The sequence below is a fragment of the Megalops cyprinoides genome, chromosome 6, assembly GCF_013368585.1.
Source record: "Megalops cyprinoides isolate fMegCyp1 chromosome 6, fMegCyp1.pri, whole genome shotgun sequence".
Classification (NCBI taxonomy): Eukaryota; Metazoa; Chordata; class Actinopteri; order Elopiformes; family Megalopidae; genus Megalops; species Megalops cyprinoides.
The window spans coordinates 6,799,997-6,813,894 of record NC_050588.1 but is presented as its reverse complement, the minus strand read 5'-3'; the positions used below and the strand labels follow the sequence as shown (position 1 = coordinate 6,813,894).

Genomic DNA, 13,898 nt, shown 5'->3' with positions numbered 1-13,898 from the left:
ACTATCAATAAGCCTGCAATTATTTTATATTGTCTGGCTGATAAATCTTTATTTTCACAATGCCTCTTGTAAAAGGCCTGGATTCACCCGTTTTCCTTGCTTGGCCATCTTGCCATACAGCATATGGGCTCTCAATGTTATATTACAACCATATTAATGCCCACTATTTGTATGGGAGACTTTACCAAATACCCCTTCCAGATATTCCCTAAAGCAATTCAGACTTTAAGATATATAATGAAGGCCACAAAAAGCCTAATATTGATCAAAGTATAGTGATGCATTTCATCTGGCATGTGGACACACGTAGCCCCACACACAAAAAATGGTTTGGTTTAGAGTTTTATTGAAAGAATGGCAGACAGAATGCAAAATACAGTCACGGATTAAGCCTCTCAATCAGGTTCAGCTGGAAAGAAACTCAGGATTGGAGTCCAGGAAAACACAGAAATAAGTGAAGAAAACCAGGAAAGGATGGAAGAAAACACTAGGTGTATGTAGATAATAAAATCATTAATAACATTTGAAATTATTTCACAAAGAAAAAGACTAATTAAACATGTCACATTATGGAAAGGTTGGGAGAGGGACGGTAAGCTTCAGGAAGGTCAAAAGGCAGAGAGTGTAAAGAGAGTTTATAAATAGCAAATATATCTGAATATCAATAAAGTATAATTTCTCAATATTATAATATCTCCTCTTGGATTTCAAAAATGCACAATCAATTGATTTTGAAAACGTGGCTCTGTGTGTCTGGGTACATGTGCATGTTACTATGCGTGGCTTACTGTGAGTGTATCTGAGACGTGCAGTCAGGGTAACCAAGAGACAAAGAGATTTAACTTAGCTGAGCGGGATAAAAATTTAGTTTCAATTCAGTGATGTCGTATTACTTATGTCTCATACATGCTGTTTCATAGGTTGTATCTTCCACAACAGGTTTGTGTTTTGACTTGACTGTGCTGTCAGTTTGAGCAATGGCAAAACACAGATGGCCTCTCAGATTCATAGACAGATACACCATACTACTGCTGGCAGAGGTGTGGTTGATCACACTGGCTGTACTGCATAAAAGGCGAGAAATGGGTAATGGTTTTGTTCCAACTCAAAGCAGCCAATCATGTTGCAGCCATAGGTGTCACACCATGCATGTAGCCAATTACTTTAAACACTGATAATAATGAAACAGAGATCTCAATTTTTTCAAAAGCCTTTCTGATTCTGCACTAAAGAATTTCATGTTACAAAGAGAAATTTATGGACTTTTATGGTGAATATCAAGACAAAGCTTTAATTGTGTTAGTAGACTACATGCTCCAAAAATGGAATGATTAAAATCAGAGCAGAACTGTACATGATTTATGGGTTACTGTCATGTCAAAGATTTGGCTGAAGCAGATTAAAGAAACTACAAGAAGCAGAATCCACCAATGAAACTGAACTTTCATTTAGGTCTGTAGTCTGTAGTCTCATAAATGTTGTTTTAACTGTGGAAAGCAGGTCTGCTTTTTAAGCTAAAATGTCAACAAAGCATATCATGATGCCCAGTGAGATTATTAGTAAAAATGATGCAACATGAACCAGATTTACTAATGATGCTGAAATGGAGGAGAGACAGCTCTGATAGCTGATGGCAAATGGGTAAGACAAGCAGCTTTTAAAAGCATCCAATTTTCCCACTACTTTTTGATGATAATTTCTATAAGCATTTCTTGTCTTTTTTTCTTTTACAAAGATCCTGCATATTGGATTCCACTTGCACAGACTGTAAAACAAACACATAAGCAACACTGCAAAACAAGCTTCCTTCCTCGTGCAGAACAGACAGGAAGCCACTCTGTTGAAAATGGAAATTTCAGTCACATGCAAGCTTGTTTGGGTAATTTTAGAGAGCTGGAATTAAATTTTTGGGTGATGAAAGAAATCTGGTGGTATGGTGCAAAATTGTGATGACAAGAGGTTTTAATCCCTGAGCTTGGATGTGAAATATTTAGATTTTTTTATAAGCCACTGTCAATGGTAATGTCAAATCTTGGTTCACCTCCATTTTGCAGCAAAACATTAATGGAGTTACTCCACTTCTATTTCCAGATAGAAAAAAAGTGTTTACAAGACACAAAGCCACTCCAGAAAGTTTAAACAATACATTACTGGGTGGAGTCTTTTTCTGCACTTACAGAGATATAAGCTTACAAATTTGATATTCTATATATTGACCAGATAGATAACTTCACATGCTTCACATCCAGAGTTCTGTCTATCCCATAGCTATAAGTGCTCTTATTTGCTTGTTTGTTATGAGCATTCTTGAAGAGGTGTGGTCAGGCCCGGTTCTAGATTTCCCCAATTGGGGGGGCAATCATAGTTTTGGGGTGGGCAATTTTTATTCACCAATGCATAATTTTCTTTTTACAGCATATCAAAAAATGCATAGTACAGCCTATAGGCTACCACCAGCCTATAACTTGACAGAAATGTAAGATATAAGGGGTGGCAGTATCTCAGATAGGGAATTGAATGGTTTCTGGTTCAAATCCTGCTTCATGTTGCACCCTACTGAGGGTGTTTGAACATGGCTTGTCTGCCAATGTTTGTTGATGATAGGTCATCTGCTACAGCCAATCATTTAGATTAAATGTTGGTCATCTGCTACAGCCAATCATTTAGATTAAATGTTGGAATGTCGATGTGTCATTACAGTTTTTCTCAATCACTTTGGCTTAACCTTCAAAAAGTGAGTTTTGCACTTGTTGTTTTGAAAATATTAAATATCATTAGCCAAAGCAATTGAGAAAAACTGTAAATACCAGGCTACCTGAAGTAATTATGAACTAACTATATATACATGAACTATGAACATTGTGTGTCAATGCGGAGTGGGCACGGAAAATGCACTACTTGAACTCGGCACTTCATGCGAAGGCACCGGACCTGGTACCTTTGATTCTGGAGCAGCTGCCGCTGCATTAGCAGAAAGTTGTTTAATAGGAACCAGAAATCGCTGCATGGCAGTACAACTGTAACTATACAGGATATCAGAAGTCCTCCACGTAATTTAGCCAGGTAAGAAATTATTTAAATCAGATTTATAAATCTTCTGATTCCTAAAGCTACCACTCTTTCAAGACAGCAGTAGCTAACTAGCTAGGGGAACTGGCTAGCTAGCTAAGTAGCCTATCCTAAATCAGGGGCAATTCTAGGATCAAACCTTTAGGGGGGCTCAGCCCCTAATGAGAATGTGACATGCATACAAAGGTGTTCAACCCTCCTGCTAGATCACTCATTTCACTGGATAACAATTACTACATTAATATTTTTCTATATATAATATTTTAATTTACAACAATAATACATTTAATGAATTACTATTAGCCTAAATAACATGAGTTTTACACCACAAAATATATCTTTTTAAGAAAATGAAAAATGGAATATGCTGTTTGTAAAAATATTCATCCCCTTTCACTTTGGCAAACCTCAATTCAATTAGGTACACAATGTTACCTTCAGAAGCAACTTAATTAGTTGGGTGGTCTATTGTAGTGTATAATAATAATGGTTCAAATATACTGTAAATATACCATAAAGCCCAGTTTTATCAGATTAAGAAACATTGTGACTACTTTAACTAAAATAATAAAGTGCATCAGTTTGCTCCTTAGCTGGCAACTGTGAAAGCAGACTAGCTCAGAAAGCAAACATTAGGCAATAATCTCTAGCGAACTACGTCAGCTAATGTTCTTTGACACTATTCACACCTTGGAATTATAACCAGACTCTTTCTAAGTAAGGAATAAAGCACGACTGGTGGTGCAGTTCTATGAAAATAAACCACGACAGGGTGGTGTGATGCGGCCCCACGGCGAGGGCCAAGGGGCTGTTAACCACCCTGAAGTGAAATAATGGGGAAGGGAATAATGCACACCCCTCCAGCCAATCAGCAACAAGTATTTAACCAAGCCGTGGTATAAACCTGTTTAAATAAAGCCATTTGAACCTGCAACTGTGTGTCCCGTTTCTACAGACAAGTTCACAAAATCTAACGTTAGAGGGCTAAAAATTATTTCAGAAAATAATAATAATAATACATTATTATTATTATTATTATTATCATTGTTGTTATTTACGGGTGCTGTGATGAAATTTAGGTGTCCTAAATTAGGTGTCGCCAATGTCCTAAACCCCACCAGAAACGCCCCTTATACTGCACAACACAAAACCAATAATAGTAAAACTATCAAAATATAAATGTACTGTGATTTTTTCAATGTCAATTTTAAATTACATATGAGAAAAATGTCGCTATGATCTAGTCTTCAATCAAGAGCCATGCACTGTAGAACTATGAGTTAATTTTTCCGTCTCCAAGTTTTGTAGTGTCCATCCAACCAATCAGAAATCCGAACAGTATGAAATCGCTGAGCTAGCCAATGATATTGACACTGGGGGGGGGCAGAAAAAAGTGATTCATCTACAGGATTCCAAATGAGCGTAACAACTCTGACAGATATAGCCTACCCATGCTTCTGGACAGAAAATTTGGGTGGGCAATGCCCACCCCTGCCCACCTCTAGATCCGGCCATGGGTGTGGTGTCAGACTGAACATCCATAGCCATCACTGCAATAGAGACGGCAGCACAGCCTCCTCTTACCAACCAGAACTTATATAAGGAGAAGGAACACAGAGCCGAAGATCTGGCCATAATATTATATCTGTGTTTACATTTTAAGAAAGGTAAACCAATGAAAGAGAAGCAAGCTCAGCATGTATATGGGCTGTAATGGATTGCCTTTTGCAATTTGTGAGAGATCAAAACTAATATATATTGCGTATCTGTTCAGAGGTGCTAGAATCTCTGTTTACCACACAACAGATACATTTTGAATTTGTCAGTCAGCTTTGTGGTCTGCTTGTCCACACGTTTACCCAGACTGCATGTATGTGTTGCTTGTGTTATATATCTTGGCCATCAGAGACCTGTGTGACTACCCATCAAGTAATGTTCACAAGGACTCATTCAGACAGTGGCCACTCCATGTCCATGTTCTCTTACTGAAACACTCAACTAGCTAGCGTCATCATACACGGCTCATTACAGCAAAATACATTGTGAAGTGTAGTGTGCAGTGCAAGGAGGCAATAGTGCTGGAAGTGACTACACTGTAACTTTGGCAGTAGCACTTTTTTCATTTTGCAGTTACAAAGCCTTGTCTTTAAATCCCAATATCTCGATTGAACACACCTTTAGGACATTAGAAAGCACAAAGTCTGACACTGAAGTCCCTCCTCATGCACCGTGTGAGTAGTGGGGCTAGTACTGGGGCTGTGTGTATGAGCTTGTGTGTGTGTGTGTTTTTTTAAATAAAAGCGTGCATAAAAATGGCTTCATAGCCCTCTGCCTGCCTGCCCTCTTGTTGATTGGCCAGACCTGGCCGCGCCCCTTTGGCTGTCCCTCTCGTCCTGATCCGAGGCTGGCTGGGAGTAGGTGTGGATATGGGTGGGAGGGGAGGGGGGCGGGTATGATGGCGGTGGGATGGTGAGGTGGGGGAGCGAGGGAAGGGGCGGGCGGGGGGTGGTGGGGAGAGGTGGGGGGGTGGAGTGGCGCTGGGCGCGGGGTCGAGATGACGGGGAGCAGTGGGCGCTTTTCGGTCTCTGTTCAGGGCAATCGCTTATTTGCTCCAGCAGGGAGGGCATGTCTCCCTCTATCTTCTCGAGGACCGCGGCCATTTGTTTCTCTATCTGCTCAATCACGCTGTCCATCTGCCAGTCACTGCTGCCAGTGGCCCCCTGTCCCACACCCCCAAAAACGGCCCCCCCACTAGCCGAGTATGAGTAATGGCTCCCGAAACCTGAAGTCCCTGCCCCGGCCTCCATGTGTTCCTGCACAGACACTGTGCTCTTGCGCCCTAAACTTGGAGACCCTGCCACCCCATAACCCACGTCCCCCTGTTTTCCCCTTGCAAAGCCTGGATCAGGACTGCCCCTTCCAACCCTCCCCAGATCCCCGCTTCTCCCCCTGGGGCTCAAATCCGGCAGCCCCCCTACCCCCACGGCCTTCTCCGCAACGGCCTCTGGAAGCTGCGTCTGGCACCAGCTGCTGGGAGCCGCCTGCCTCCTCTCGCCCTCCTTCTCCCGCTGCGCCGGCTTTTCCCGGTCTGCAGGGGGTGCCGCTGTCGTTGTGGCAACTCCTGGCCCGTGGTCCAGAGAGTGTGACAGCACTGCCGCCATCTTCCGCCGATTGGGCGTCTCAGGAGAGCACTTCTGCTTCTCCTCTCCTTTACTGGACGCCTCCTGCTCCAGTACAATCACCTTGGTTCCTCTGCTGTCTGAACCCTTCGTGGGATCAGCGGTGGGAGGTGCTGGCTTCATTTCTGGGGTGCCTTTATCCTGCCCCAAAACGGCAGCCATCTTCCTGCTGCCATCCCCCGTTCCCTTCTTGGACCCTGTCTTATTCGTGTCTAGCTGCTCCCCTAATGTTTTGGGGGAGGGACTCAGTTCAGCGAGAGGTTCTACTGTCGCTGTGGGAGAGATACCTACAGAGGGGCTGACCGGAATCATCCTCTCCCCTGCCTTTTTGACCTCCCCGTTCTCTCCCCTCTCCTCCGCCTCCTCTTCTCTGGGCATGCTTTCCAGTGTCACTTCATGGGAGACACTCACTGTGTCCTTAGGATCGGCCCCTCCCTCACCCTGGTCCCCGGCATCCCCCCCATCCCCGGCCTGCCCTTCCTCCCCCTTGTCTTGCCCCTCTGGAGCCTTCTCGCCAGCAACTCCTCCAGACTCAGGGGCCCGCAGACGCTGCATAAACGTGGTGACACGAATCGCTTTCTGTGAGAAAGAGAGAGAGAGAGAGAGAGAGAGAGAGAGAGAGAGAGGGTGGGGAAAGAAGGTGCCTCAAATGAATAAACATCCTCCAGGTATCTGTGATGCGTAAGTCCTAAGTCACACAAACTGTAACTGCAAAGTGAGCTGTTACAAACAACTGTATATTCCATCACCGGATTACGTGTTAGTGTGGAGTTGCGGTTTTCAGACATCTTTTTCTGTAAAGTAGCCAAGAGCCAAAATGGAATTTGACTTTACTTTGATGCAGAATCTAAAAATGCAGTAAGTAAACAGTGAATACTGGCAAGGTAGGTTTTTCTGTTTCTTTTGCAGAAGTGCACTTGCTAGTTTTGACCAGAATTGACTAAATGATACCGTCTCTTTGAAAGGTCATGCTTTTTCTCTATGCTTGTACTTCGAAATGATTTGTCAGAATTCAGACCTATACATTCTCATGAAACAGTAGAAATACCTGTAGTGTCTTAGCTTACACTCTTTGTAAAACACGTGAAATAATATTAATTTTCTTCATTGATCATTACACACTGAAAACCTGTACTTTTCTGAAACTTGTAGTGTCTGTAGAATATTTAGGTTTCCAATGTTCTCACTATTGTGTCAGATTATTTTTGTACATGTAACAGGAGAGGTATGAAAACTTGCAGTTTGATCCTCTATACAGCCATAAAATTGCTTAATGGTATTTGAATGAAACTTATATGTTATATAATTTATAAATAACTTACATGATTTTTCTACTTCCTCTACATGATGTTAGGACACAATGTAGGCATCAATGGGGAGGCATGTTATTACAGCTGAATGAATTACAGGTACAATACTTTATGGCCATTTACCCTTCCTCCTTGCACACACACACACACACACACACACACACACACACACACACACACCATTTTTCCTTCTTCACATAGTGGATGTAAAATAGCACAAAGGTCTTCAAAGAATCCTTGTCTCACCACAGAGTTTCAAAATTGGTCAAGAGAGGCTTTTGAAAACTCAGGATGTCGATGGAGGACCCCAACATAAATGAATATGCTGGAAATCCTGCATCAAATCCATAGAGTGAACTGATTCAAGGACAGTTATCTTCTTTAGTGTTTTATAATGTGTTCCTGTCAGTTGACCTGTCTCTCTCTCTCTCTTTCTCTCTCTATGGTCTAAAACAGTCATAATCCATTACACAATCCATTTTTAGGATGAATCTGTAAATGTTTTGAGATTGCAAATCAGGTAGCTACTTTTTGAAGGTGTCAAGAAGCTATGCTCATAAGAAAGTGGACATGCATCTGTTTTCAAGAATTGTATCATGTAGCTCTCTGTGAGGTAGTGTATGAGACATGAGACATAAAGAGGTTTGTGCCCATGTAAAAATATGTCTTCTGGAATATTTTTCAAGTCATGTGAGCTGATAAAAAGGGAAACAGCTGTTCACTTGCCGGGAGCTTGTGTGCTGTTAGCTATGTGCTACGTGTTAGCTATGCGCGATGAGTTAGCTGTGTGCTATCAGCTGCAAATACCGCAGACACACACAAATGTAACCTGGCAGGAGATTCTGGCAGTACTGGCAGGACCACAGAAAACACAAATGTGTCAGGTGAAGTGTGTGATGTCTCTTTGATCAGATACAAAAAAATGAATTAACACCTACAGGAGAAAAAAAATCTAAAGCCTGAGCCTTGTCAGAAAGCAAGAGCAGTGGAGCCTCAGAACAGCAGTTTTCAAAATTGCCTCCCTGTTCCGTTGGTCACTCTGCGTCTTTGAAGACCGCTCAGGAAGGTATACTGGTACGCAACGCGTTTAGGGTATCGGCTGACCCAGTATGTTCCTAGTTGCTACACAAGGACGGCATGGATGGAACCCGGTCCAGGTTGAGTCCAGGTTGCGCACACGGGTGGGTATGCGTGTGGACGGTGTGGGGAGGGCCGCGAGGCGGGAGCCTTTTCGATGACCGGGCTCTTGCACGTCGGGTTTCCCCAGTGCAGTACAACGCCCGTGAAGGCGAGACGTACGTCCGTCTGTCCGGCGGCCGTCACCGCCCGACTGACGGAGGGTTTGAACGGGCGTGCCTCAGGCCGATCTGAGGAACGGGACGTGCGAGCCACTGGTCAGGAGAAAAGGCTCCCGCCTGCGTTCTCCACACTGTCTCACTGGAAGGCACTGTACCTTCAACTCCTGCCGTTTCACCAGCGGAAGGGAGAGAAAAGGGTTATTTCCGTTAGTCACACTGTCACTCCTTCATCTAGATATGCAAAAGGGTGGATTGTGGGCGTCCATTCTGGGATGAAAGCTCTGTTCGGTGGTAAGGCAACAGGGTTGAGCCCTGTGATTAAGGTAAGATGCTTGGGTCAATGAGCTTCTGAGGTCTTATGGGTAAAACATTTGCTCCGAGAAGGCAATGGATTGGGGACTGGTGGTATGTGGAGAGGGCTGGGATGAGGCCTAGGGTTTTGGGTCAATTGATGAGCCTTAGCATTACTGGCTGGCAATAATGGTCGAAGCAAAAGATTTTAGTTTTGAAACTGGACCTAGATATTAGCCCAGAGTCTTTGCCCCTCGACACCTCCCTGAAATATTCAGTCAATATATTATCCTCCAGAACAAAAATTTGTCTATACAACAGAAAAAAAGCCCCACCCACACCCCCACCCTCCTGCTCATTTCAGGGTTTAAACCCTCTGTTTCTGTCTTCAGTTCCCTTTCTGCTGTTTCCTTTTCCTTTTATCTGGTTCGCCTGATCCTTCCCCTTCTGCTGTCTGCATATCTGCTTTTCCTCTCTGTGTCCTGTGCATGTGTGTATTGCTCTATCTGCTCTCCCTCTCTGCCCCTCCTCCCTCTCCCCCCTCCCTTACCCTCCACTTGGCCTTTGCGAAGTTCTTCTCAAACTGGGCACACACTCCGTCCTTCAGGTTCTTCTCTGAGGCGCCGTTGCCCGCGATCCTGAAAGACACGTACACACCTGATTGAAACCCACACACACTGCACTGAAAAACACACACACACACACACACACAAACCAGACTGTAAAATACTCATGCACACACACATACACACAAACACACACACACACACACACAAACCAGACTGTAAAATACTCATGCACACACACATACACACAAACACACACACACACACACACACAAACACACACACACACACACACGCTATTTCGTTTCACACTTCAGTGTGAAACAGGTCAGCACTGAAACGGCACTTCAGGCAGAGGTCTTGCTGCCTCACAGCTCCTTGTTGTTACTGTATTTATATCAGTGTGACTGCAGCATGTTAAATCCAGCGACCCCCCCACACCTGAAACTCAGGGCTGCTTTGTACTTCAGTTCCACATGTACAGCAAAACTAAATCACACGCAAAAGTACAGGATTCAAATTACTGTCACGTTAAAGCAGTGTAACAGATGGTGTGTGTGTGTGTGTGTGTGTGAGAGAGAGAGAGAGAGAGAGAGAGAGAAGGGCAGAGTTCCCCTGCTGCCTGAGTGTATGCGTGTGTGGCTCACCATTCGTGCCACAGTGCATCCTGGGCCGTGATTCTCAGCATCTGGTCCACCTCCATTAGCCTGCAGACCAGCTCTTTCGCTGAGAAAGCGACAGAGGGAAATGTAACATTGCCAGTGAAGTGCCCGTTTATCTGACTGACATTCACAACAAAGGTTAAAAGCAACCAATGACCTTGCTGCTACTCAGTATATTAGAAGACCGCATCTGCTAAGGAAATATTTAGAGGTGCAATACAAAGCAAACATGCCCTCATTGTGCTTTTGTTCTGATTATCCCCCTCTCCCCACCGACCTTGCACAAGAATTTTTTTTTCAAATCTGATTACGTAGCAGCCAGATTTGTCAACTTTCTCATGTAACCAGCAGTTACAATCTTGGATCAGCCTAGTTGCAAATAGCGAGTTGCCAGTTTCGTATCTTTCACTCAGTTTTATGGCCCCAAATCTCCAGATTTTCCATTTTTTTTTCCTATTTTGTGTAAAAAATGTCTTGATCTTTTCAGCACAAAGGGATTACTGTCTCCCGCCTGTGTCTAGCTGAGGTACCACTGACCCTTCATTCGCACACAATCAACAAGGTGCTATAAAATCTGAGATGACATGTCCTTCATGCAAATATGAAAAAAGCCTTTTTCTGTCTTTTTTCTTCACAGTGACATTAAATATAGGAAGGTTGATGGTATAGACAGCTAACATACTTACAACACTTGGAATGGGTCAGTGAAAGTGCTGTAATACTAGTGATGTAGTACTAAATAACTAGGTCACTTACATAACACTCTCAAATGAGTGAAATAGTTTTCAAAAATGGAGCATCTGAGCACAAGTGAAGTACATAACAGGCCAGGAACATAGACTTTGTGTCTGTGTGTAACTTTGAAGACAGCTGTGTGTATACAACGTGGGTATTTTATTCTTTTCGCATGCGTATCTCTGCTGCCCCCCTGTGGCTGGCTTTGTACCTGCAGGAGAGATGTCGTCCCAGTAGGGGGAGTCGAACTCAAACTCTCCGGCCACGATGCGGCAGAAGATTATGCGGTTATGCAGGTCTGTGTTCTCCTCCTCTGTCTCGTCGTAGAAGGGCGGATTGCCAGACAGACTGAAACGCACGGCGAGGCCCAAGAGGAGTTCGGATCAAGAGGAGACCCACCGAAAACAGAAGCAGTACCCAGGTGGTGGAGGGAGGGATAAGGACATAATTAAAGATGACACAGAACGAACAGTACAGTGACATCTTTAAAAAGGCATGACCATATGAGGATCTCTAAACCACATGGACATCACCTTTGCTTCATTTTGCCATGCACTTTGCCATTGCATTATTTAGCAAACAACTGGAGCGACATAGCTCAAGTCACCTGTTCATACAGAAGCACTGTTGTCTTAAATACGTTACTCAAGGATGTAACAGCAGCACCCGCCGCTAAAGGAATCAAGCCAGCAGCCTCTTGGGTATTGAGGCCTGCTCCTTACCACTATGCCACACTGTTGACCATTTGAGCAGTAGTAAGTGGTCTTTCCTTAGCGGACACTTACAGTATGTACATGATAACCCCCACAGCCCAGCAGTCCACTGGGCGGCCATACCGGTGACGGGCCACGACCTCCGGAGCTGAGAGAGTGATACACCAATCAAGCAGAGAAATTAATAGACAGAATCTGAAACACTGGAAAAGGCAATCATTTTTGCAGACAGAGAGATTAGCTGTCACAGTACACAGTAATAACCATGCCAATTGAGATTCCTGTGTTTAAGCTGGAAAATGACAGGGATAGAAAATGATTGACAGTTCACAGCAACACTGGAGACTGAAGTAACATGAGAAAAAGTGGGAAATAAAGGGAGACAGGCAGAGAGTGAGAGAGAGAGAGATAAAGAGAGATAGGCAGAGAGAGTGAGAAAGGCAGAGAGCGAGAGAGAGACAGAGCGATAAAGACAAACAGACAGAGAGAGACAGGGGATGGGGTTGTACCCAAGTATTCAGGTGTTCCACAGGGCTCTGTGATGGAGCCGTTCTCGAACTTGGACAGATAGAAGTCTCGCAGGACCACTTTATTGTGGTTATTCTCTGTGTAGTACATCAAGTTCTCCAGCTGAGGGCAGAAGAGATTCAGACTTAGAAGACTGACACACAAACAGTTAAATGTCAGTTCTTGTTGATGCACATGTAATATTACGGCGCTGCACTCATGTATTCAGTAGAAATTATTACAAACATTGGGTTTTACTCTGTGCAAACAGCAGCAGCAAAAATGAAAGGATATGTAGCAGTGATGCCGCTACATCCCAATAATCTAAAGCTGACTGAACTGAAGGCTGACCGTCACATGACCTCTATACAGAAAAGAGGACAGAAGTTATTGGAACAATTGATCTTCATTTCATTTGAACAGAGCCTAAACCAACTACAAACAATACATTTCACCTTGCGATCGATATGAACCTGACAAAGTGCAAGAGAAAACACATTGTTCACAGCTCATTTTGGATTGATTACTTGCAGCTATCAGCACCTTGCATGGATATATCTACAGTATATACATAGCAGAATGGATGGTTTTCATTAAAAGTACTCCAAGTGTCTGTATGTTTGTTTATCCCTGGTAAGAACTTAACAGATTCATAGACACGAGAGCACTGTACATCAGGGTTTTTTTGTTCGTAATAAAGGTCAGCTGTCAAACAGTAAAACTAAATACACAACTGTTGCTGTTTTTAACAGTTTGAAGCTGCAGATTCAATATCAGCCCACAGGGAGGCAGCAGAAACAAGGGAGACACATCATCAGCGCATTCACTAAACAGTAATGATTCTAGGCCACTTGAGACTACATTTAGTAATAAAGGAGCCATTTGCTCGACTCATATTTGGTTTTGCACATTACAGCCAAGAGGGACTGTCTGCAATATCACAGTTTAATCTTCAATAATTATACCATGTGTCTCAAGACTGACTTAATGTATGATAAATATTGGTAATTGCCTGTTTATTCTTTTGTTCAGGCAAAGGGGGAATGGAGCACATGCACATGCACATACACGGAGACATCTGAGCTCCTATTCAAAGGGTTGCCATAATGAAAAAGCATATGTAATCATACTAGTGAGGGTGTTTTAATATTCAACATCCTGTTCTAACATGCTTATTTACATGCATTAACATGGAAGCCAATAAAAAAAAAAGAAAGTCCTCTAGTGACCTTAACTGGCGCAAGCTGACGTAACACCCAGAGTGTGAGCGCCAGCTGGCTCACCTTTAGGTTCCGGTGGACGATGTTGAGGGAATGGAGGTACGCCACAGCCTCCAGAACTTGGCGGACAACATTTGAGGCGTCTCTCTCCGTGTAGCTGCCCTGGTCCAGAATCCAGTCAAACACATCGCCCCCTGTGGCTCTGAGTTACACGCAAATGAATAACAGGTGTTAAAACCAGGTAGCATCTGCTGCTGGGCAACGCACAAACGGAAGCAGGCATAAACACAAAGACACGTGCACACACACACACACACACACACATGCACACACAGACACATACACACA

The 13,898-nt window shown here is 43.6% G+C and overlaps 1 protein-coding gene across 1 annotated transcript in view; it reads right to left on the bottom strand.

Moving 5' to 3' along the window:
• Window positions 1–4,782: 4,782 nt before the first annotated feature.
• camkvl (CaM kinase-like vesicle-associated, like) overlaps window positions 4,783–13,898 on the bottom strand; it is a 51,278-nt gene continuing 42,162 nt past the window's right edge. The window contains exons 5-12 of the mRNA XM_036531447.1: window positions 13,614–13,752; window positions 12,333–12,453; window positions 11,896–11,971; window positions 11,322–11,458; window positions 10,361–10,439; window positions 9,698–9,785; window positions 9,012–9,020; window positions 4,783–6,827 (exon numbers count right to left, since the gene is read on the bottom strand). Coding sequence (XP_036387340.1) covers window positions 5,388–6,827; window positions 9,012–9,020; window positions 9,698–9,785; window positions 10,361–10,439; window positions 11,322–11,458; window positions 11,896–11,971; window positions 12,333–12,453; window positions 13,614–13,752 — 2,089 coding nt within the window. The 3' untranslated portion in view covers window positions 4,783–5,387. The remainder of the gene's footprint in view (window positions 6,828–9,011; window positions 9,021–9,697; window positions 9,786–10,360; window positions 10,440–11,321; window positions 11,459–11,895; window positions 11,972–12,332; window positions 12,454–13,613; window positions 13,753–13,898) is intronic.